We start from the raw sequence: 24,317 nt of genomic DNA, 5'->3' as shown, positions 1-24,317 counted from the left end.
AGATTTAAATATCATTAATTTATTTTGATCCCTACATTTTATTTTATCTATATCTCAATACTTTTTAAATAAATTGACCATTTTTTTTATTTATAAAACTCTAAAATGACATCATTCATAGTAATAAATAATTTCACAAAATTGTACGGTTTTTTTTTTTAATCCCGTACATCAACAAATTTGAATATAGCCTAATAGATAAGACACACCGATTACTATCATTTCTACTCTACAAAAAATAACCATTTAACAGATACGGTCTTATCGAATAATAAATTTCTTTTGTTATTTATCTGTCACATCATGCTCGTAAAATAAGACTAAACTATTTAAATCTGTAATAATTTAGAAAATGAATTTGAAATGAAATGATTTTTTATTTTTTGTTGAAAAAAAAAAGGAATAATTTGAAAAATGGAAAAGATGCATATGTGGTGACAAATTTAAAACACAGACATGCCCACAGCCGATGAATATGCAGGTGCAGCTGCCGCAGCTGCTTCTGCTGTGTAAGGCTAAAGGAAAAGGATGCTTATTTATTGCCAAATTTCTGCGCTGGACTTCTATTGCTTTCTGTCTTTTGATAATGACCACCTTTTTTAAAAAACTCCATTGCCTCTCATTGGTTCATCTTTAGGCTCTTTCCACGTGGACCGCTCGATCTCGCTTATCCAGTTACCCGTTCTACATGTGTGTGCACCTGATCGATCGCCCCCAACAAACCCCTTTCAAAATTTTCATTTTTACCTCTAAGTTGAATTGAATAAGAGTTCTTAAAGTTATATTTTACATCAAATTAAAGAAATTAAATAGATGATAATAATAATAAAAAGTAGGTATATCGGAAAGGATAATTATCAATATCATTAACGTAGTTGACTAATTAAAAATCTTCTTCCTCCTCTTCGAACAAAGAAGATAGACAAGGAATAGTAGCAGGAGTTGAGAAAGAAGTACTACACTCTGACTCGACAATATCGTCCATAATTTCAATGGAGTTTGACGATATCGTAGAACACGAAAAACACGAAGAAGAAGAGTATAGAAGAGAGGAGGAGGAACTAGAAGAGGAGGAGGAAGCAAAAGCAAGATCAACCAATAAATCCACAAAGGCTCCAATAATGAGGTCATGATTAGGCTTTCCATTAGCCTTCAAATACCAACTCAAAAGCATTTCCATGCCTTTCCAATCCTTCAATCCATGAGCTTCCACCATCACCTCCATTGACTTCTTGAAGTCCAAATATGGCTCCTTTGAATCCATTGCCATTGCCACACTCTCCTTGAATGGAACCTGGTTGTTTCCGCCCACAGCCACGGCCGCCGCCGCCGCCGCCGCCGCCATTATGGAATTAGTCTCTTCCAGCTCCAAAAACAGCCGCTTCCCCTGCCTTAACCGTAGCCCTCTCACTAAGGCCTCAATTTGGTCATCATCATCCGACATGTCGGCTGCTGGGTTTTCTTCTTCTTGTTCTTGTTCTTGGTAGGCTGAGTTGATGGTTCTGAAGATGTCGTTAGAGGTGCGAAAAGAGAGGGTTCTGGATTGGGAGCAGGAACGCCATAGCCATGGGGATTTATTGAGAAAATTAGGAAGCTTTTTCACTTTGTTGGCCATTTTTTTGCTTTCTTTTCTCGTGGGGTTCAAATAATGAGGGAAAGATGAATTCTTTGTTTGGCATTAATGGAGGAGTCAGAGAGAGCTGTGGAAGGGAGACAGCTTACACACAGACTGGACAGAGACCATAGGAAATTTTGTTTGGTTTTTTTTTCTTTACTTTACAATTCAATATCATGTGTATTTTCTAATGAAAAATCATTATTAAAAAAAAAAACAAAAAAGATGGGGAGAGGTGTTTGACTTAGGCATTACAAAATTCGTACAGTTACAGCTAACAGATCAATATGAAATCTAAATCCAAGAAATTTAGAGCGCGATAGAATATGAGCTTAATTTTTTATTTTTTATTTTTGAAAATTAAGTATACTAAAAGATTCGTTTACAATAAAAAGGTAAATGTTACTCTCTCGAACATAAACTCCTCATCCGACCAAAGTTGTCCGGGCAGATTCCGAGTTTATAGATTTATCTTTTTTAAAATATATATATATGAAGAAGGTTGAAGATAATGTTAGTTGTGTTTGGTTAAATTTAGGTTAAGGTTGGAAGTTTGGAGTGTTTGATGTTGACATATGCAAGCTGGTAGTGGTCCTAACCTCTATGTCATCTTTCATCTATTTACTTCGGAGTTGGAAGGAGATTAACTTTTTTTTGGCAAATGAGTCTCACTTTTCGATATTAAAAAATAATATAAAAAGAAAGAGACAATCAAACAATATCAGGTTGATTCGAGCATATACTTAGTGGATAAGATACTCCTTATCATTCTAAACACCAATAATTTGATCTCCTCCTCTACAGTATACGAACTCTCATGCACAAAATTGACTCGAAAGAGGGTTGTTCTTTCTTAATTTCAATCTAAACAAACCCGAAACACCAACATGTATGATGCATAGATTATCAACTATGTAACATGCATGACACAAACGCCCGTCGACGTGTTTCTAACCTATTTGTTAATAACTAATTAATATTTGATTCGAAACTAATACTTTGATTCCTCAAATCTCAAATCAGGGAACGAGGCAAGGACGAAGATTAACAATCCTTATTAGGATGGGTATGTGAAATGCAACCTTGTCTTCACCTGTAAGCTGCATCATTGTCATCCCTAACTTGAACTAGATTTCTTTTATGGATCGGTTCCACGTCCATTAGGAACATGCATCCATGTCTCCATCCTTGCCTTGCATCATTGACATTTCTAAGTTGATCTAAAATTTCTTTATGTGGTTCGATTCCACCTCCATTAAAAAAAAAAAAAAACAATGAAAATAACAACCTTCTCTGATCCATTCGGGTTGGGCCTACTAAAAGTGTCCAACCAGTAGAAATTAGACGTTTCCATTTTCTAGATACAAGGTTCTACGTTCAAATCCATAAATTAAATGTAAGATTGTTTGTACTCTCTCTTGAGACAAGTGGAACCTCTCCAAAGGCTAATAAGAGGTGAGGCGGTGTGAGATCCCACATTGGTTGGAGAGGAGAACGATATACGGGTGTGGAAACCTCTCCCTAAAAGATGCATTTTAAAACCACAAAATTGATGGCGATATGTAATGGCTAAAGCAAACGATACATGCTAGTTGTGAGCTTGTATTGTTACACTTGGTAACAGAGTTGACACCGGGCGGTGTGCCAACAAGAATGTTGGGTCCCCAAGAGAAGTGGATTGTGAGATTCCACATCAATCGGAAAGAAGAACAAAACATTTTCTTACAAGGGTGTGAAAACCTCTCCCTAACAGACGCGTTTTATAACCGTGAAGCTAACGATGATACCAGGCTAAAACGAACAATATCTGCTAGTAGTATACTTAGACTGTTATAGAAGGATTAGGGTCTCGAAACCGAGTTACTAAGAAAAAGAATATAAAAAATAAATAAATAAAGGAAGGTGGGGTTAGGGGACCAAAAAAGATTAGTGTGGTGAGGAGGTGGTCCAAAGATGCACATGGATGTTTTAGGGTCACAACTCCAATTGGCTATTCAGTTTGCCATGAGAGCAACCAAACAAACTACACAGCATGGCTTCATGTCCCACAATCTCCTCTCTTTCATTTTTCACTCATTTCCCTTCTCTATTACCTTCTTTTTGTATTCTTTTGGGTTTTGTGAGACATACACAGACAGATAGGGGCCATGTTTTTCAATATAAATATACATTTGGTATTCAATGCATCCAAATGCATAGCCATTCAGATTTTCTATTTTTCTACACTATTCTTCCCATACGTACACAAAACAAAAGGAAAGTATGCTCTAAAATATAAGCACTTCCTCTAAGATCATCTCTGTTATATAATTTCCTAATAATGGAACATTAAACTAGAGAAAGCAATATAAGAAGAAAAAAAAAGTAGGGTAGGACCAATAACAACTCAGTTTATACTTATCTTAAAATGTAGGACCCATTACAGAAGTGACAGATTGATTAAGACTTTTATGTATTCATAACAAGAAACAACAAGATTCATAAAAATAATTATCACAGATAACTGTCAATGAGTATTACAAATAATTAGCAACACTGTACCTTGAATTATTGTGGTATAAAAGTAACAGTGCAACGTATTTATCTAATTATTATCAATTACTATTATGCTACGTATGCTACGTATTGTGGTATAAATGTACATATCAATTACTATTATGCTACGTATAGCAAAAAATTGAAAAACCAATTATCCTTAATATCAAATATAGGAGAAAAGAGACAGAGGAAGGAACCTGTGAAATAACAAGCGTGATGACGAAAGGCCGTAGAAAATAACACCTTCATTCATTGATATCATCTACGTACAAGAAGCTGAAAACTGGCACAAAAGAATCAGTCATAAAACACAATTAAACTGAAGCCCGGTCGATCATAGACTAGCAGTAACGTAGAAAATTTACCATCCACAATCCAAATAATAATCAGAGAACAACCGGACTATACTCATCTGGAACATGAGATGAAAAATCACAATCATTCATTTCTTTCTGTTGGAACATAACTCAACTATAATTACAAGAAGAGAGGAATAAAAGAACTCGAGGCATAAAAACCAGCACAAGGGAATATACTTAGTAGGACACCAAAAATTTCTCCAACTATCATTAATTAAGACGGATGCTTCGATACAGAAGGCCATCATCTAGGCATAGGTTGAACAACCAGAGCAATTGAACAAGAAGCTCCAACAATTAAATACATGAAGATAATTTTTATTGAAATTGGTTAAATAAGAATAATAATAACTTTTATGCAAGAGAAACACAATGTGAATATGTTCCCAAAATTTATAGATAGAAAGCCAAATGAGACTGTTTTTCTTATAAAAAAAAAAAGTTGACCAAACTAATAGCATGAACAAGTTTAGGATTTATCAAAAGTACATATGCTAAATTTGGTCAGTTAAAAGTCAAGAAGCTAAAATAGAATAAAACCCAAGGTACAAAATGGTATTTTAACCAAAACTGTTTCTTTTAAGAAAAATAGAGGTGAGGAAGATGTGATTCGGCAATTTACCAAAATCTCGCCTATTAATTTCCATTCTCCCTCAAGGCCTCAACACGCACTAATAAACTCTTTGGGCTCCACACCTACATGAAAACAACCCCTCATACAGTTCCCTCCTTCCTCACAACGCTTACGATCATACACCCTAGTAATTTGGGGCCTATCACTTTTTTAGCCCAAAAAACCATAATGACTCTGCTGCCCAGAAGGATGCTGAAAAATCAGAAACGATCTGTCAACCTCAAAAGGCACATTCAACATCCTTAGGTAGACTTTCATAACCAGAAAGCTAAGCCTACAGAGATCCACAAAAACTAGTTTGTAAATTCGAACCCAAATCACAGTTGTATGAACTCAACTCAAAGGACTTCAGAGTTGCCAGTATTTCAAAGTAGAATCAATTTACAGATCATTTCCAGCAGTAAGTTCCTATGCTTGCTGTTTTGAAATGCATATACAATGATACTTATCCATATCTGCCTCATAAAAATTGCAAACAAAATAGTCCAATAAATGTTGAGAGAGAAAACGAGGAATTTAGGGAGAAAAAATTAAACTGTCGAATGCGCCCACGTAGAGATGCAATATTAATTACTTCACTAATGATATTCTCCAATCATTTATTTTGGTAACAAGAATTCTAGAAAGTTGATAGAACCTAAATGTTTTGAAATATATATATAATGGAAATACAATATAACCCTCCAAGCATTCGAGGTACTTGGACCCTCTCGTTCTTGAGATCACTCAAGTCCTCGACCAACTAAACAATTGTCTACCCTTTCCCCGCACCCTATTTATAACAAACCACCCTGACAACTTCCTTAGCTAATTACTAATATACCTTCAATTCCCTAGCCATGTTTGTAATTCTACCCTAACAGCAATCCTATCAATACATTTGGGTTCTATCACAAGTCTGCAAGAAGCTGATCCCAAAGTTTCCTGTCATTGAGGTTTCTTCTAAGCATTGGATGCCATCCATGACCAACATTTTCAAACTAAAGTTCGCATCAAGATCTCCTTCCAAAGGGGTTAGGCATACAAGCCATAAGCCTCAACCTATATAGAAGAATATCCATAATGACAGAAGAAAGTAAAATCATCTATCATTAAAAATAATAACTATATAAAAGAGTAGAAACACACAAAAAACTCACCTCCATCTATTGTCACTTCTAGAATAGAGATTCCTGGTCGTTCTCAAATCTCAACATCACAATTATCATCAATGATAGAATCCATTGGCTCTTTTAACTTTTTACTTGAGTAAAAAATCAGCCCCTTGATTTTTAAAATATTGCTGATGAAAATGTTAAAAGGAATTTACTTCTTCTCTTGGAGTTGAAGGCTCAAACCCCTTCATTTGTTCGACTCAAGGAAAAAAAAAAGATTTGATGGCAAGGATATGCAAAATTGAAATTCAAAGGAGCATCATCAACGGACCTTGAAGTTTAACCCTCGTATCATTTCCAGATTTCAGAGGATAGACTAGAATGGATAAAACAAACAATTAGATTTAGCGATACAAAATCAGGAGGTCCTAGTGTTCTGAGAAGGTTGTTGCAGTAATAATCCAAAAGAATTGTCACCATGTCTGATTGCAGATACTTTACGCCAAAGGTTACATTAGTCTCTATCGGGTACAATTTAAATCTTCAATGTAAAAGATGCTAGAAACATTAAGAACATGTTAAGGGATTGTAACAAACATACTATGCAAAACTCCCCTCTTTTATTCTCCTTTTTTCTACTAGCAGTGCACCAGATCCAATTTTTATACCCCAACAGCTACAAATTTCATCTAAAACCAAATTCTTTAAATGTTAAAGTACAAATTTGGTCCCTATGGTTTTGGATGAATTCTAACTTTCTCCAATAGGGACAAAATTTGTAATTTAACCTTCTTTACATTTCCACCTTAAAAGATATTTGTGCACATTCAATATTTGTTATCTTGAATAATACAATGAAGGAACGAATGACTAAGGAGACTAGAAGAGCTAATAGTTAATAGCAAACCAAAATATCAAGCAAAAAATCAGGAGTTTACTTCAAGAATGAAAGTTGACAAATGCATAGACCTAATTGTTAGGCCTAAGCCAACAATTTAATTATCAACAAGGAACAAAGGAGAAATTTGGGAGTTTCCCACCTCTCCCAGATTCACTAAAGAGAATGTCCAAGCCAAAAAATGCAGAAAAAAGATACCCTCGTCTCACAAACGCTCCCTCTATAACAGCCCTCCCTTACGTAACCCTCATTCTAACTACCAAAAAAAATTAAAGGCCCTGCTCTACAAAGCAAACTACCCTTCACGCCCGCCCCCGTCTTCACATGCCTACACTTGAAAACTTTTGTGATTCTCCGCCTATCACTATACTTGGCCACCAGCCTTGTGATGCATTAGGTCAGTTTTCAGAATTTAGGGTGCTGTAATCCAACGCCCCAAATGTTTTCCTCGTCTTAATCACCCCACATATCATCTTCTAACTCAAAAGAGAAAAAAAATTGCAACCGTTAAAACCAGGGTACAACTCCACTGCCCTAGCTATGCCACATTAAATCCATGCCTCGATATTACCTATAATCTCACAACCTCCATTACCCTATCAATGATCAATACCCTTCAAACATTTATATTTCGACAGATTTAGGAGCAACTGGGTGGTTGAAAAACATAAATATTAGCCAACTGAATGCAAATTGTCGCTCAGGAAGACAGTCGTGAGTTCATAACTAAAATGGAATTGATAGGAATGATGCGTACAAGTCATCGCTCAGGAAGATATGTACTGTTAAAATGAAAATTTTCTAGCTGTAGACAAATGCTCTAAACAATACAAAATACCAGCATACTTATCAAGATTAGTATTGTTAAAGTACACTTCCCTCAACTTCGCACTCAAGGTCACCAAGCTATCTGAGACGACCATATAACTCCTCCCGATTTCACGCTTCACATTAAGAATTTAGTCAAACCCTGTTAACGCCGCCGTGCTAATCGGGGAAGAATCTCATCGAGAAACCATAGGCACCAAGAACACCCTCACATAATTTAGTAAATCCCTAAAATTAAACTACATGTCCGTGCCCAAATCCGGAAGATTACCTTCCTAATCAGCGAGCGTAACTCCAACCTGGATCAACTTGATCCAGTCAAAATTAGCTATTAAAACGTGTACCTGATCTCCAGTTGAGTTCGCCGAATATTAGAATCTGCCAGGAAATTCGAAATCCATAGAAACCTGCGGGAAGTCTTATATGATGAATGGTTCAACTCAAACTTAGACTCCAGATTGTAAAACTAAACGAATCGAGATACTGTGAACTGAACCGGCAACGGCGGCGGGAATTCAGAGTCGGACATCGCCTCGAATCGGAGAAAACACTTGAGTTGGCGTTAAATTTTTTTTAAAGGAACATTTATATACATTTTCATTAAATCTAATTAAAAATTTGGATTAATAACCAGTTAATTTTTTTAATATTAGTTTTTAATTAGTTCCTATAATTCAATTAATCTTCATAAATCGTTTATTTATTAACAAAATGATTATTAAAATCTTTATTAATAGATTTCTTATTACCATAATGCAAAACTTCATTCGGTATTTATTAATCTAAATATAATTAAGTTGATAAATGACTTAAATTTTTAATTTAATTCCAAACAAAAAAAATTAATTTAATTTGAGGATTCTATTGACATAATACCTTATATCATGCTAGAGGAACACAACTCTCCTCACTTTGTTTTGGACTTTCGCCTTATACCAATGAAGATAGTATTCCTTAATTATAAACTCATGATCATTCCCTAAATTATTTTGAGATTACCATATCTAGAATTTAGAGTTTGTCTCATTTGGTATCGTCGTTGTAACCTACACCCAAACAATATTTTACTCTTAAATGTCCGATCAACTATTGCACGGTCTCAACAAGGAGAACCAATTATCAGTAATTTCAATGTCACATCTGGCCCAAAAAAATAGTTGGACAAAAATAGTAAAAATGGAATTAAATTTGGATTTGATCATATTGACGTAATACCCTTTATATCCTTGGCTTGGTTTCATTATTCCCAACCCCCTCAATTACTCTTGCATTTATGTTCTTCCCCTTCCATTACATTATAACTCCCTCTCTTTTCTTCAATGCTCGAACCACTTCCCTCTCTATAATATATATATATATATATAATATTTACGATATGTTCGATTAGGGTTTCACCGAAGTAATTATATGTTTGAATATGGTTAGTAGTAATAATTTAAATATGAAACAAATAAATTAAATTTTGATAAGATATGAAATATACCCTTTATACTAAAATTATTTTTTATTTAATAAAAGTTTATAAATGGAATAAAAGTACTTGAAAAATTCATAATTAAAATAAAAATATTTTTAAAAAATGAATTTTGGGAATAAAATATAAAAATATGAATATAGGTTTTTTTTTCTTTTTTCTTTTTTTTAATCTGTTTTTCATGTGGCTCATTTAATTAATGTTGTTTGAAACTTTTCGTTAGTTGAAAATTTATTTAATTTATCGCCCAAAAGAATTCATGCACTGCACATGATTTAATGGAATGTTTAAATCACCTACCTTCTTTTACGTTGTTTATTAATTAGTCACCCCCCAATTGGAGCGTGCCATGCCATCATGTGTGGGTCCCACTGCCATTTCATTCAACTACTGGGCCCCACTGAAACTCTTTCCNTTTTTTTTTTCGGTTAATGTCATTACTTTTATATACTAATGTTTTGTTTTTATATTTATTATTTTTAAACATAATTTTAGATAAATTTAATGTCTAATTGAAGATTAACTCAAAATTAATGTCCAATGGAAGATTAACTCAATTATAATATATTTGTGAGATAAAGTTGAGGCAAATAAATTTTTTAATTTTAAAAATAAGAATTTTAATTAGCTCATCCTAAATAACTTAATTATACATTGATTTCTTTTTATAAGTTTAAAAGTTAGCTATATAGTTTCGTTCTTCATCTTCTTTGGCTAGCAACTCGATGCCGTTATCCTTTAAGGAACATGTAGATGACGGTATAAGTATCTTCCTCTTCATGCAATTGTAGCTTGGATGATGCATTTCTTAGTACAACACTTGTAATGACCCCTCGACGTTCATACTACATGCTATGCATGTCTGGTCCCATTTGAGGGACCACCAAGCATTGTTAATACTCAATATTTTGTGAAAAAGAAAATTCTTCGAAATTAATTATTCCTAATTTTTTTTATNTTTTTAAACATAATTTTAGATAAATTTAATGTCTAATTGAAGGTTAACTCAAAATTAATGTCCAATGGAAGATTAACTCAATTATAATATATTTGTGAGATAAAGTTGAGAAAAATAAATTTTTTAATTTTAAAAATAAAGATTCTAATTAGCTCATCGTAAATAACTTAATTATACATTGATTTCTTTTTATATGTTTAAAAGTTGGCTATACAGTCCCGTTCTTCATCTTCTTTGGCTAGCAACTCGACGCCGTTATCCTTTAAGGAACATGTAGATGACGGTACAAGTATCTTCCTCTTCACGCAATTGTAGCTTGGATGATGCATTTCTTAGTACAATACTTGTAATGACCCCTCGACGTTCATACTACATGCTATGCATGTCTGGTCCCATTTGAGGGACCACCAAGCATTGTTAATACTCAATATTTTGTGAAAAAGAAAATTCTTCGAAATTAATTATTCCTAATTTTTTTTATTTTTTTATTTTATGTTTAATAAAAATTGGAAATTTTAAATATGGTAAAAAATAAATGATAGATGACTTTATCATTTAATATTTAATTAAATACACTTCCTAGACATGTAATATTTTTAATAAACTACTTTTAAATATAAAGAAATGAAGTAAATTCAATATAATAAGTTAAAAATAAAAAAATAATAAAAAAAAGGAAAAAAAAAAAAAAAAAAAAAAAAAAAAAAAAAAAAAAAAAAAAAAAAAAAAAAAAAAAAAAAAAAAAAAAAAAAAAAAAAAAAAAAAAAAGAAAGAAAGAAAATATCTCTGAACTTGTAGAATTTGATGTTCTTGGTCTCTGTTTCTAGTTTCTTCTGGTTTTGACGGCGGAGTTATCATGGAGAACGTCGAGAAGAACAGTGCTTTTGCATTTCGGACATTTTGGGTCTTCTTCCGACAGCATAACATACATCAGACACCGTGGGCATCCGACCAGCATCATCGATGTCGCTTCAGGGCTGCTCGAGTATCTCACTCTCCCCACCGTCATCTCCTCCTCCGACGACACACACGAGCTCGGCGGCGACGTCGGCGACACCGTGGCCGACCGGCTCGGTGACTCGACTCCTCTATTCGCCCTCGGCGGAGACAGGTTCAACTTCAGCTCCAGCTTCGGCGCTGCTGCTGCTCCTCCTCCTCGGCCGCCACTGTTTCTCCGGTTCATCTTCTCTTCTAATCTCCACAAATCTAAAACCAAAACAAAAATGGGTTATTTTGGAATGGAATCTTCACATGCAAATAAGCAAAAAAAGAAATTTTAATTCACCTGAAAATAAAAAAAATAAACAGAGGAAATTTGAAAAAACAGAGCTTGGGATTGCAGGGGAGTTGAGTTGGGGCCTGTAAGAGGGGCTTATTTATAAGGCCAAGAATTCGTCTGGGGTTTGCATTTTAGTCCTTATTTAATTGCGTATTTCAAAATGAGGCTTGTATTGTATATATATTAGAAGAAGAAAATAAATAAAATAATTACTTTGCCTTTTCTTGTATTCAATTCAAATTAATTAAGCTCCTCCACTCCATGTTCCATGTTAGAGTAAGGTGAGCAAACAAATGAAGAGAGAGAGAGCCTCTTAGCTAAATTATTTATAAACCAATTAATATTTTCAAAAATTCAATCAAAATTAACTTTATTTTTTTTTCTAGTAAAGTCAAAACACCACTGTAACGGCTGATAGCAGCGTCACAGTAAAAACCATGAAACCTGCGTCGGTAATTACATTTATTTAGTAGGTCAGAATAAGGTATTGTTTTTTTTCATATTTCTCTTCTTTTATTTCAATAATTTTATACTAACGTATAAGTTCATGACATCGTTTTATAAAATTAATTTAAATTAATGTTTACGTAGAATGTCATGCAGGGATAAAATTGTAATTTGATAAGAAAAAGGAGAGATAAAAGTAATTAATTATATATCCATATAAATCAATTGTAACAGCTAAACTAGAATTAAAAACCCCATCAACGGCTCCCAAAATATTTAAACACAACGGTACATGGGAAAATTAATTTGTAGCACTAAATCAACTGCATGGGGAAGAACAACTTGTTAAATGTTCGTTTACTTTATTGAGATTTTTTTTTTTTTTTTTTAAATGATTCATTTATTTTTTTAATTGCAAAATTTGGCAATAGGTTTGCAATAATATCATTTCTGGCCCTCTTTACCCTATCTAGACAGATCTTCAATTTCTTTCACTATGAGGGTTATTTTGGGCACCCATACTCCATTTTTAAATTTCATAACAATTCTATTATTATTATTATTATTATTATTATTATTATATACCAAAGTTTTTAGGGCTTTTTCATGCATGTGTTACTAATGAATGAGAATGAATGTAAGCCAACTTAGTTAGTTTGTGTTGTTGAGAGCTAAATATAAAGAGAAAATTAAAATATATATATATATATAATTTAATTTAATAAATATAATAGTAAGTTGTATGGGATGTAATATATGCAAATAACTTAGTTAGACGTATCTAACAAATAATAGGTTAAAATCGTCTATTTTAGACTACGAGTCATGCTTGACCATTTGCGTAAATGGTTCGTACATATCTAAAGAAAAAGAAGGTTAATTGCTCAAAAATACTATATTTATCGTAATCTTAACCTAATTTAACTCGACAAAATCAATCGAGAAACTTACCAATTAAATAAAAAAATAAAAAAATATATTAATGGTATGGTAAAGCGCACCGTATTTAAGCCTCGCGGCATCAACTTCGGGTTATTAACTTCATGACACTGATAAGAACCTGCCAGCAACCCCTAAATTAAACCTAAATATTAAGTTCCCCCACTGCCCTTTGACATCTCCCTGTCAGCCCATGCAATGCCATTCTTCTTTAATTTTCATTTAATTATTATTTTAACAACTATTTTTATTTATTTATTAAGATTTAAAATTATTCACATGAAAACTATATATTAAAAATAATTTGATGAAATACATAAAATATTTATAAAGTATATAACGTTAAAGTGGTCAGACTGACCAAATCTCTCTAAATCTAGAGTTAGTACTATGCATATATTTGTACTAAATTATAATTAATTTAAAAATAATTTAAAAATAATTTAAAAAAAAGGAATGAAATATGGGGGAGAGAGAAAAATGAAGAAAAAGAAATTAATGGAAGAAGTGGAAATTTGGTTAATACAATAAATTGTAAGGTGGTTTGAGTTTAATGGGATTTAATTGGGAGCTTTAAATGGGAGCCACCAAGAGGGGAAGGCTAGTTGGAGTAATTTATCATTATTCCATTTTATTATTTTTCAAACGATAAGCTCGTATTTATTTATATCCAACCATATTATTTATATTTCTTTTTTCTTGCAACGGTTTTTTTTTCCCCACAATTAAACAACCACCCCCCTAAATATAATTATTTTTGCATTCAATATTTCTGTTTCAAATCTTTCCACCTAAGTTCAACTCTACCAAAGAGAGCCAATATCTGTTAGCTGGGTGGTGTGCCAGCGAAGACGTTGCACTTCAAAGAGGAGTGGATTTGTGAGATCTCGCATCAGTTGGAGATTTGAACGAATCATTCCTTACGAGAGTGTGGAAACCTCTCCCTAGTAAACGTGTTTTAAAACCGTGAGGCTGATAACAATACGTAATAGGTCAAAATAGACAATATTTGTTAGCTGTGGGTTTTGACTGTTACAAAGGGTATCAGAGTCAAACACTAGACTCCAAATGGGTGGATTGTGAGATCTTGCATTGGTTGGAGAGATAAACGAATCATTCCTTATGAGAGTGTGGAAACCTCTCTCCCTAGTTGACGTGTTTTAAAATCGTGAGACTGACGACAATACATAATGAACCAAAACGAACTTGCGGTTGATTTTGACTATTACAAATGGTAACTGAGTCAAACACTGAGCCCCAAAAAGGATGGGTTGAGATCTCGTTCCAGAGATGAACGAATCATTTCTGAAATTATGAAATTTCTATTCTTATTCAATTTATTGTTAAATTTTAAATTTTTATAATTTATATTTGATAAAGTTATAGTTGATATTATGCAAATTTATTAATTTTTAGCATTTTTTTAAAATTTTTATATATATATTTTTTTTCAAAATTATGAAATATAATATATAAAAAAATATGAGATATATATATTTAAAAATTTAAACTGACTGACTCGATAATACGATGAATCTACCCAATTTTCAAAATAGTCAGTCGTATACGACCAAATGAATAAATAGGTTAAATTAATTAAATAGGTCAAACTTTGACTTTAATCGAGTCTATACCGAACTTCGGCCGACCTTTGGGCATGAATCGCATTATAAAACAAACTCATACATTTATTCCATTTGGACAATTTTATTTAAGAATTTGTTGTTTTGATTTTCAAAATAGAATAATGTTTTTAAAAAATAATTAAAAAAAAACACTTTATAAAGTAAAACGTGTTTGACACATGGTAAAAATATAAATTAAATTCAATAAAGTCGTTTCCAAATGTAGCCATAGTGGAACCATGGGTGCATTCACAATTAGCCACAAATATACATTTAAATAAATAAATAAATAAAACCCCTCAACAGTGTAGGGCAACAGTTTTGAATTAAATTCAACTCACTCCATTGTACAACGGTTAAAAATATATATATATATATATATATATTTTTTTTTTCTCTATTTAAAAAAAAATATTAATTTTAAAAAAAATTGAATCAACCCAACCAACCAAAAAATAAGGTTACAATCCAACTCTACCCTTACTTTTAACCAACTGAGTGTAATATGTATTGTAGATAAGTATATATATATTTTTTTAAATAATTAAAACAATAACCAAATAACCCAATCTAACCCGAAAATATATAGGTTGGGTTGTGAACTTTCTTTGGTGGTTCGGGTCATCAATCCCACCCATATGAAATTTTGACGTATTATCGAAAGCTTGTAATTTAATTTAATAATAATAAAGAGGGGAAGGTGCACGTATTAAATAGGTTATTGAATTTAGTTCAGTTTAGAAGCCCAAACATATGAATGGGAAGGACGCCCCAAAAGCAGCGTACATAAAAACACAACCTCAACGCCATATTTATTCCTTCCTTAAATATTTTACATTTAGATGTAATAATGTTTAAATGTCGTTGTCCAAACAAAATGTCTATAAAAATATATTCATATTTACTAATAAATTAAAAAAATATTTAAATTAACATATAATTCTATGTCGTTTCATCACTGTAACAGTTCAAGTCTACTGTTAGCAAACATTGTTTTCTTTTGTCCGTTACGTATTCCCATTAGTCTCGCGATTTTAAAATGCGTCTACTATAGAGAGAGTCTAAACCTACTTTGACTGATGTCAGCAAGGAAGTTGGACTCCGATGGCGGTGAATTGTGAGATTCCACGAAGAGAGAGAACAAAATATATTTTATAAGGGTGTGGAAACTTCTCCCTGATAGACGCGTTTTTAAGTTGTGAGACTGACAGTGATACGTGACAGATCAAAACGGATAATAAATATATCGATAAAAATTTAATAATGTTATATGCAATTTTTTTTTTAAAGGAAATATGAGAAAAAGGGCCAACAAGGATCACATCATATCATATAGTAAAAGTAAAAGGATGTTTATTTGTCGAGTGTATGAATATCTTGTACTTTCCACTGACAACTATGCCCTCCATTCAATTCCCTTTTATTTCCCTCAACACCTTTTTTTTTTCTTAATAAATTTTTAAAAAATCAAACATTAATGTGTTCTAGGTCATTCAATGGGGTTCACATAGAATGAATATCAAGCTCACCCATTTTTAACCATACCCGTTAGGACTCGAAACATAATTGATAACCAATCGAATGTTAAACGAGGAGAAAATTAGGTCAAATGGCCGAAAGCCCACATCGATGGACTAGGACTAGAGTGGCTAAGGTGAGACGAGTCTGAAAGGATTAATGTGCGCACCAGCACACGATTCTTTCTTTTCTTTAGCAGGTCACATTATTCTCTTGATCAACAAATTTACGGCCAAAGCACTTGCAAATCAGATCAGATAAGATGTAATAGCCCAAATTTATCGCTAGCAGATATTGTCATATTTGAGCTTTTGTTTATGGACTTTCCCTTAAAGCTATTAAAACGCGTCAAAAAATTTAAATTAGACTAGATGTAACAGCCCAAGTCCACTGTTAGCCGATATTGTCTTTTTTGGGCTTTCCCTTTCGAGCTTTCCCTCAAGGTTTTTAAAACACGTATGTTAGGAGATGTTTCAACACTCTTATAAAGAAAACTTCATTCTCCTCCTTAACCGATGTGGGATCTCACAGTCTACTTCTCTTCGGGTCCTAGCGTCCTCGCTAGCACTCATTTCTTTCTCCAATCGATGTGCGACCCCTAATCCACCCCCTTTGGGGACCAGCGTCANCCCCCCCTTTGGAGCTCAGCCTTGACACATCGTCCGGTGTCTGGTTTTGATACTATTTGTAACCGCCCAAACCCACCGCTAGCAGATATTGTCCTCTTTGGACTTTCCCTTACGAGTTTCTCCTCAAGATTTTTAAAAGGTGTAAGCTCGGGAGAAGTTTTCACACTCTTATATAGAATGTATCGTTATTTTCCCCAATCGATGTGGGATCTCACATAAGATCATCACACCCTTACTCTCGTATTAGGCTCCACATTTATGATAAAGTTATGGATATAGTAATATAGAACATAATTCAAGACTACCTATTAATACTACTTGGATGAATGATGTTGGTATGAAATGACATGATGAATTAGTTATAACAGCTTCAAATATATAAAGATGAATTTATTATTTATTAACTAACGCGCGCGCCTCGTGTGCCATTTTATTTTTATTATTATTTATAAGCCGTAATATTTGGACAATTATTGTTCTTTTTTATTTTTCCAAATTAAATTTGTATTTATTTTATTTTTATTTTTGGAAATTGTGGCCTCTCTATCATTTATATTTACATCATCCTTTTATTATGAGTTATAAAATCTTACCTAATTAATATATTTGCTGTTATTATTTCTTTCCATTTTTGTTCTATTCACTCCTTGTTTCAAGTTCATTCAAAGCTTATTATAAAAGAAAAAAAAAAATACATTTTTGCTTCCAATAATATGTATATAATATTTATTTATAAATAAAAATAAAGAAAAATAAATATTATTATTAAAAATGTGACATCAACCTTATTACAATGGCGAATTAATTATTTTCTTAAATTTTAAGGGTTAAAATGTTAAGTTGAGGCATATCATCAATGCTTAAATGCTCACTCCGAACCACTTGGGCCCAAGCCCAATACGCATGCAAAAGGCTATATGAAGTGATCGAATGTGGCCCATTCCATAGCCCATATATTTTGGGCCCAAGCCCAAAAGTGTATTATTCTAGCGGCCCAAAGTATAAAAAGCCCAACTAGAGAAATAGCTAATTTCTAAATAGAGCAATTTAAAAAATGGTTCTTGCATTAAATAAATCAATTTCAAGCTCTTTGATCTTTCCATTCAAAATTAAACCGTCCAACAAGACGGTCACAAATATCTTCAAGTTCTTTTACCCTCCACGTTGATTTACTTCGGTCTCTGTCTTTCTATACTCTTCTATCGTTTTTACCACGTTTATAAGGTATATACATACTTTTATTACCGTTTACCTATTTAAAAAATCTCATGCATTTAAGATAATTCTTACTAGGGTTGTTTGTCTGGGTATGTTTTTTTCCCCTTTTTCATTTGACCTAAGAAGATATTGGTCAAGGTCTACATTTTTACCACCGTTATTTTTTTTTTCTTTTTGCAAAATAATTATTTTTCTTAATCCATTATGAAATAAAATAATTTTTAATTTAATATATATATATATGTATATATATATATTCAACTACTACATGTGGGCTATCAATTTCCAAAAATAAATGCTTTCATAAAAGAGCAAGCTGGCCACGTGTATATATATATAAAATTCATAAATTCATATAAATAAAATTTTAATGTATATTACATTAAATAACTTGACTATTTAGCGTTGAAAATTTTTATATTTATATTTGGAACGCTAAAAAATGAAAAAAATTCTCATTTTTATTCAAAATTATAATATTTAGAAACCGAGGAAAAAGAAATAAAAGAGGTATTACAAATAAAAAAATAAAAATGAGATTGAAAGGATATTTAAGAAGCGAAAAAAACGGGATTTATTGAATCATAGGTCGAGAAATCAAATAAAGAAACGATTTGTCCAGTGTAAATAAACCGTTCCATTTGTATACTAACATATCACTTTTTTTTTTAATTTTTTATTTAATAGTATAAATAAAATTTAAAAGAATAGTAATGAAAATTTTGAAATTTTAAAATGATTTTTCAAACCATTAAAAAAATTTAAAAATATTTTTAAAACAATTATTTATCCAAAAACTAATGAAAAAAAAAAATTAAATATTGAAATTCAAATTTTTAGGCATATAATACCAATAAAGAAAGAAAGTAATAATTAATATAATAAAAATTGAGAAGTAATGAGCTGTGTTCATCTATAAATAAAAGCACGACGAATTAGGAAAGTCCAGAACGCCCAGGGGAAACAGATTCCCAATTCAAATACCCAGAAATTTAATTCTTCACAGAAATGGACGAATCCTGTTCTTCCAAGAGGTTAATTTACTTTCCCTCTCTTTCATTTCTCTTCCCTCCACAATCCTTGGAACACAGAAAAATCCAGTAACGGAACCTCTGTTTCCTTCAATTTGCAGGTTGAACGGTAAAGTTGCCATAATCACCGGCGCCGCCAGCGGATTCGGCAAGAGCACCGCCAGGTTGTTCGTTAAACATGGCGCCAGTGTGGTCGTCGCCGACGTCCTCGACGATCTCGGCCGATCACTCTGCCAAGAACTCGGATCTGAGAAAACTGTTTCGTATGTACACTGCGACGTGACGAGCGATTCCGATGTGAAGAACTCTGTCGATTTCGCCGTCGAGAGGTACGGGAAGTTAGATATAATGTACAACAATGCCGGAATCACCGGCGAAATGGATCCGACGATTTTAGGAACGGATGGGGAGAATTTCAAGAAGGTATTCGAGGTGAATGTGTACGGAGGGTTTTTAGGAGCGAAACATGCGGCTAGGGTTATGATTCCAAGAAGAAGCGGCGTGATTCTCTTCACTTCCAGTGTTGCTTCGGTGAATAGCGGCGAATCACCGCATGCTTATACGATGTCGAAGCACGCAGTGGTGGGATTGATGAGGAATTTGTGTGTGGAATTGGGGGAATTTGGGATTAGGGTTAATTCGATATCTCCAGGGGCTATTGCAACGCCGTTACTGAGAAATGCGTTGGGATTCACGGAGGAGGCGCTGGAAGAGCTGGTCCGCTCGTCGGCGATTTTAAAGGGGGTAGTTCCGACGGCGGAGGATGTGGCGGAGGCGGCGCTCTACTTGTGTAGTGATGAATCCAGAGTCATAAGCGGGCATAATCTCGTCGTCGACGGCGGCTATAGCACCGCCAACCGCTCTTTCTCCGCCGCCGTTATCAGAAAACTGTCGTCTGCTCCGTGAATATTGTTAATTTAATTTTTATTATTCTTAATAGCAGATTGACGTATTTTCATTAAAGAATATTTTTAATAAATAAAAAACGTAGAAAAAACTCAAATTTGGAAAAATTTATAATTCGACTAAAAATGGGGGATTGTGATGGAATTAATGAAAAGTTGAGGGGGTGAGTTGAAATTTGGGAAAATATAAAAATGGTGGATAGATAATGTGACGTCGTTTTCAGTTGTCACAGTAAAACGGTGAGTTTTAATGCTTCATCCTTCCACACGCTTTTGGAGCTGCCCGCATTACTACGAGACCGGACAACTCAAAATTAATTCGTATTAAAAAAATAATATAAAAAAGGCCAAAAATCATCCACTAGAAGACGTAGTCTAAAATATAAATAATTGTAATTTTTAAGTTTTAATTTGAAAAATTCATATTAAGAGTCAACATTGGCAGCTATTGCTCCTTATCTACAAAATTTAAACTCAACTTCTATGATCATTTTTAAAACATTTTGAACGTGTGGGGGATGTTCTTGTTTAGTTTTAAAATAAATCNAAGTTTTAATTTGAAAAATTCATATTAAGAGTCAACATTGGCAGCTATTGCTCCTTATCTACAAAATTTAAACTCAACTTCTATGATCATTTTTAAAACATTTTGAACGTGTGGGGGATGTTCTTGTTTAGTTTTAAAATAAATCAATTAAATTAAATAATTTTTTTAAAGAAATTTCTCATAAAAATAAAAATAATATTACGTGTCAACTTATTTAAATATATAGTCTAAATATTCAATCATATGGTTAACATTATTACAATAATATTGCTAAATTAGAAAAATAGGTATCGAGGGTGGGGATGGTGAAAGGGGTAGTACGTGAAGTCCCCGTCCCTATTTATCTCATGGGCTCGTAGAAATTGCTTCCTCACTCATATTTTTCACATGAAAAATGGACGTTTCTTGTTAAGTGATAAAACATTTATAAATTTTATTGAAGTTGGAGCTAATGATGTTATATATTCCCTTTTACCCTCATTCTCGTTGTCTTAAAATTTATTTTCTATGTCAACTCGTGAATGTAACTAGTCACAATCACGAGTAAAAAGATAAAAAATCTAAAGGAAGTGGATGAAGATTTGAATTTATCCCCAAAATAAAATAAGAAATTCATGATTTGACGCAACAATTGAATTTGGCTCGAGGAAAATAAGGGAATGAAAAATGAACATTTAAAACGATGATAAAAACTGGGATATTTTAGAGAGGTCATTCTCAATCTCAATCCTAATCTAAATATGACAGTTCCCAAACAATTATTCACCAGAGCTGACAAAAAGCATCTCAATATAATAAAACTATAAGTTTATAGCCACTCAACAATCAAATATACATAAATACACATCAGAGGGCTTTGATTTTGAGATGGCAGGCGGCGGCGGCATGGACTTCAAGCTATTTTGTTGGATGCTGTTCTTTGGGGTAGCCTTGTGGCGGCCGTCGGCGGCGGGGCACGGAGGAGATGGCTCGGAGCTCCACTCACTGACTCAGAAGCTGATGGGTTTGGCAAGGGAAGGGGATTTCATGGAGTGGATAAAAGGAGTTAGAAGGAGAATCCATGAGTATCCAGAACTGGGATTTGAAGAGTACAGAACGAGTCAACTCGTGAGGTCTGAGCTTGACTCGCTTGGTATCAGTTACCAGTGGCCTGTTGCCAAGACTGGAGTGGTGGCTTCCATTACAGGGGCTTCTCTTTCTTCTTCCACACCTGTTTTTGCTCTAAGAGCAGACATGGATGCGCTTCCTCTTCAGGTACTCTCTCTCTCTCTCTCTCTTTCTATATATATATATATATATATATATATATATATATATACACATACATATATCTATGGTCTCTTCAATCCCAAGAATGCAAATCCCCTAAAAGAAGGATAAAACAAGGTGATTACATAAGAGAAAAAAAGAAACCCAGAATAGCATATCAAGAAACAGCTTCGACTAAACTTGTTGGCTTCCAATCCTTGCTCAATGAGTTACAAAGATTGAAATTCAACCTTGCTAATTGTTGTTTTCACTAGAGATGATCATGCCAGGGAGTGCAAGATCTAAGTACAAACTAATGAGCAGTTTCAGATTCTCCATGCTTAATATAAACTTTATTCTCTTCATAATTTTGAAGGAACTGGTAGAATGGGAATTCAAAAGCAAGGTAAAAGGTAAAATGCATGCCTGTGGTCATGATTCACATGTTGCTATGCTATTAGGAGCAGCAAGGTTGCTACAGAGTAAGAGACAGAAACTTAAGGTAAAAATTTTCAGCCTTATAATGGTAAATCCTGTTTTTTTTTTTCTTTTAACCAGGGAAGGAGCTGACCAGGATTGTTTGTATATGATGTTGTTTGAAGGGAACCGTGAAGCTAGTTTTCCAGCCAGGAGAAGAGTGTAATGGAGCTTATCAGATGCTACAAGAAGATGCCCTTGATAACATAGATGGAATCTTTGCATTGCACGTCTTGCCTTCCTTACCAACTGGTGTCATAGCCTCCAGGCCGGGTCCAGTATGTGCTGGAGCAGGACATTTTTCAGCCTTAATCCGAGGAAAGGGTGGACATGCAGCAGCCCCACATAAGACGAAGGACCCAGTTTTGGCAACAGCCTTCATAATTCAGGCTCTTCAACAGATCGTATCTCGCGAGACAGATCCTCTTGAGGCTGGGGTAAGTTTTACGCCCTCTAAATCAAGTCCCTAATTTTATCAATTTGTTAAGACCACAAGAATGAGAACTTTTCAACAAGATTCAATACTTCAGTCCAAACAACAACTCAAAATTGTCTGAGAGCTCCCGAAGACTCTTAAAGGTTAGGTTACTACATGCCTGCTTCTACGGAAGAGGTTGACTTTGTACCGACTTGAGGTCATATAGATCGGAACCCGGAGCGATAAGAATGAAAGCCCTACCGACTGCTACACCTACTGACGCTTCAAAAGGCTTAGATTCTATGCTACTGAAAGCCTTTTTTTAGGTTGGGGGGTGTAATCCCCAGAAGCCTTTAGTACTTCAGGAGGTATATCTCGATATATCATTTTAAAAAAACAAAAGGTTTGGAACCCTTCCCATATTTCTGCATTTCATTCTCTGTTGGGCCCACCTCAGACAAAATGAGAAAAAAGGAGAGAGAGGCCTATTGATTCGAAATCACTACGAAAGAGGTCAATAGCATAACTCTTTCTTTCCCGGGTTTCCTTTTGAAGGGGAAAGGCCTTCTCATTCCTAATCCAGTGGGGGCCGTTAACTCATTAAACTGAAGGAAACTTGAAAACAGATCATAGTAAACTAATAATCAGCAATGTAGGTGGTAACGGTTGCATTTGTTGACGGAGGGCAAGCAGAAAATGTAGTTCCTGAAACCGTGAAAGTTGGAGGAACTTTTAGGAGCTTGTCCCCTGAGGGTCTCTCTTACCTCAAGGAAAGGATCAGAGAGGTATGGCCTGTTTTTCAATTGATCAACTTAACAAATTCCCATATTTTTTTTTAAGTTGGACAAATCTTAATTTCTACTCAACAGGTCATCAACAAACAAGCAATAGTGCACCATTGTTATGCTTCAGTGGAGTTTATGGAGGATACACCAGTAATGGTTAACAATGAAGCATTGTTTGAACATGCAAATAGAGTAGGAAATAGCTTACTTGGAGAATCCAATGTGCAACTCCTTCCATGGACCATGGGAGCTGAAGACTTCGGTTTCTTCTCACAGAGGATTGCAGCTACCATATATGGGATTGGGGTAAGGAATGAAACTCTGGGATCAAGCCGGCCGTTGCACTCACCGCACTTTGTCCTTGATGAGGAGGCCCTTCCCATAGGAGCAGCTCTTCATGCTGCTGTGGCCATGTCTTACTTGGAACACAATTCAGTTTTCAGTGATTAATTTCAATTTCAATTCTGTAACCAAAACAGTATTTGAGAAATAAAACATGGCAAAGTGAGGATGCACATATTTCCCAAATTAATACCAGCATCGTAATGATATTGTTAGTCTAAATGAATCAAGATGTTAACCAGCTGGTGCAGTAAAATTGCAGACAGTGTATACACACTAAACCAAACTGCGACGGGGTATTTTTCAGAGCCCTCTTTCATTCATCTGGTTCCGCACAACAGACATATCCAGCCACCTTTCTTCTGCAGCATAGATATTGGATAATAGCACATAATTGCCTGCATTTTGAGGCTCGAGCTCAATAAGTTGATAAGCTACCACCTCTTAATCAGAATATAATTTTCAGGCCGCAAACAATATGTCACAATGCACCAACATGAGATTGAACAAG

General features: G+C 33.9%; 4 protein-coding genes and 1 long non-coding RNA gene across 5 annotated transcripts; 2 read left to right on the top strand and 3 right to left on the bottom strand.

Annotated features, from left to right (window-relative positions):
• Positions 1 to 839: 839 nt before the first annotated feature.
• Positions 840 to 3,304, bottom strand: LOC111803305 (transcription repressor OFP13-like). Its single transcript, XM_023687646.1, has one exon. The coding sequence runs from the start codon at positions 1,613 to 1,615 to the stop codon at positions 884 to 886; it is 732 nt and encodes a 243-aa protein (XP_023543414.1). The 5' UTR covers positions 1,616 to 3,304; the 3' UTR covers positions 840 to 883.
• A 2,412-nt stretch (positions 3,305 to 5,716) lies between these two features.
• Positions 5,717 to 8,521, bottom strand: LOC111803625. Its single transcript, XR_002816403.1, has 2 exons — positions 6,286 to 8,521; positions 5,717 to 6,187 (listed from the first exon to the last, which is right to left on the bottom strand). It is a non-coding gene; the product is annotated as an uncharacterized LOC111803625 (long non-coding RNA).
• Positions 8,522 to 11,126: 2,605 nt separating this feature from the next.
• On the bottom strand, positions 11,127 to 11,701 carry LOC111803624. The gene is made up of 2 exons (XM_023688124.1): positions 11,684 to 11,701; positions 11,127 to 11,604 (listed from the first exon to the last, which is right to left on the bottom strand). Exon 2 carries the CDS (start codon positions 11,579 to 11,581, stop codon positions 11,222 to 11,224), a length of 360 nt encoding a protein of 119 aa, XP_023543892.1. The 5' UTR covers positions 11,582 to 11,604; positions 11,684 to 11,701; the 3' UTR covers positions 11,127 to 11,221.
• Positions 11,702 to 18,965: 7,264 nt separating this feature from the next.
• On the top strand, positions 18,966 to 20,047 carry LOC111803623 (secoisolariciresinol dehydrogenase-like). The gene is made up of 2 exons (XM_023688123.1): positions 18,966 to 19,087; positions 19,186 to 20,047. Exons 1-2 carry the CDS (start codon positions 19,062 to 19,064, stop codon positions 19,988 to 19,990), a joined length of 831 nt encoding a protein of 276 aa, XP_023543891.1. The 5' UTR covers positions 18,966 to 19,061; the 3' UTR covers positions 19,991 to 20,047.
• Positions 20,048 to 21,313: 1,266 nt separating this feature from the next.
• LOC111803622 (IAA-amino acid hydrolase ILR1-like 3) lies at positions 21,314 to 23,996 on the top strand. Its single transcript, XM_023688121.1, has 5 exons — positions 21,314 to 21,790; positions 22,161 to 22,286; positions 22,387 to 22,698; positions 23,336 to 23,464; positions 23,549 to 23,996. Exons 1-5 carry the CDS (start codon positions 21,404 to 21,406, stop codon positions 23,912 to 23,914), a joined length of 1,320 nt encoding a protein of 439 aa, XP_023543889.1. The 5' UTR covers positions 21,314 to 21,403; the 3' UTR covers positions 23,915 to 23,996.
• Positions 23,997 to 24,317: the final 321 nt, after the last annotated feature.

The sequence above is a fragment of the Cucurbita pepo genome, chromosome LG10 (assembly GCF_002806865.2).
Source record: "Cucurbita pepo subsp. pepo cultivar mu-cu-16 chromosome LG10, ASM280686v2, whole genome shotgun sequence".
NCBI lineage: Eukaryota > Viridiplantae > Streptophyta > Magnoliopsida > Cucurbitales > Cucurbitaceae > Cucurbita > Cucurbita pepo.
Note: the sequence above shows the minus strand (reverse complement) of the source record. Positions and strands in the feature narration are given on the sequence as shown.

Excerpts from the sequence above, each read along its gene's own strand:
- LOC111803623 (XM_023688123.1), top strand. The coding sequence starts at position 19,062 with ATGGACGAATCCTGTTCTTCCAAGAG. Across the intron at positions 19,088-19,185 it reads GAATCCTGTTCTTCCAAGAG|GTTGAACGGTAAAGTTGCCA; the intron begins GTTAATTTACTT and ends TTCAATTTGCAG.
- LOC111803624 (XM_023688124.1), bottom strand. The coding sequence starts at position 11,581 with ATGAACCGGAGAAACAGTGGCGGCCGAGGAGGAGGAGCAGCAGCAGCG.
- LOC111803305 (XM_023687646.1), bottom strand. The coding sequence starts at position 1,615 with ATGGCCAACAAAGTGAAAAAGCTTCCTAATTTTCTCAATAAATCCCCA.
- LOC111803622 (XM_023688121.1), top strand. The coding sequence starts at position 21,404 with ATGGCAGGCGGCGGCGGCATGGACTTCAAGCTATTTTGTTGGATGCTG. Across the intron at positions 22,287-22,386 it reads GTAAGAGACAGAAACTTAAG|GGAACCGTGAAGCTAGTTTT; the intron begins GTAAAAATTTTC and ends TGTTGTTTGAAG. Across the intron at positions 23,465-23,548 it reads TCAAGGAAAGGATCAGAGAG|GTCATCAACAAACAAGCAAT; the intron begins GTATGGCCTGTT and ends TCTACTCAACAG.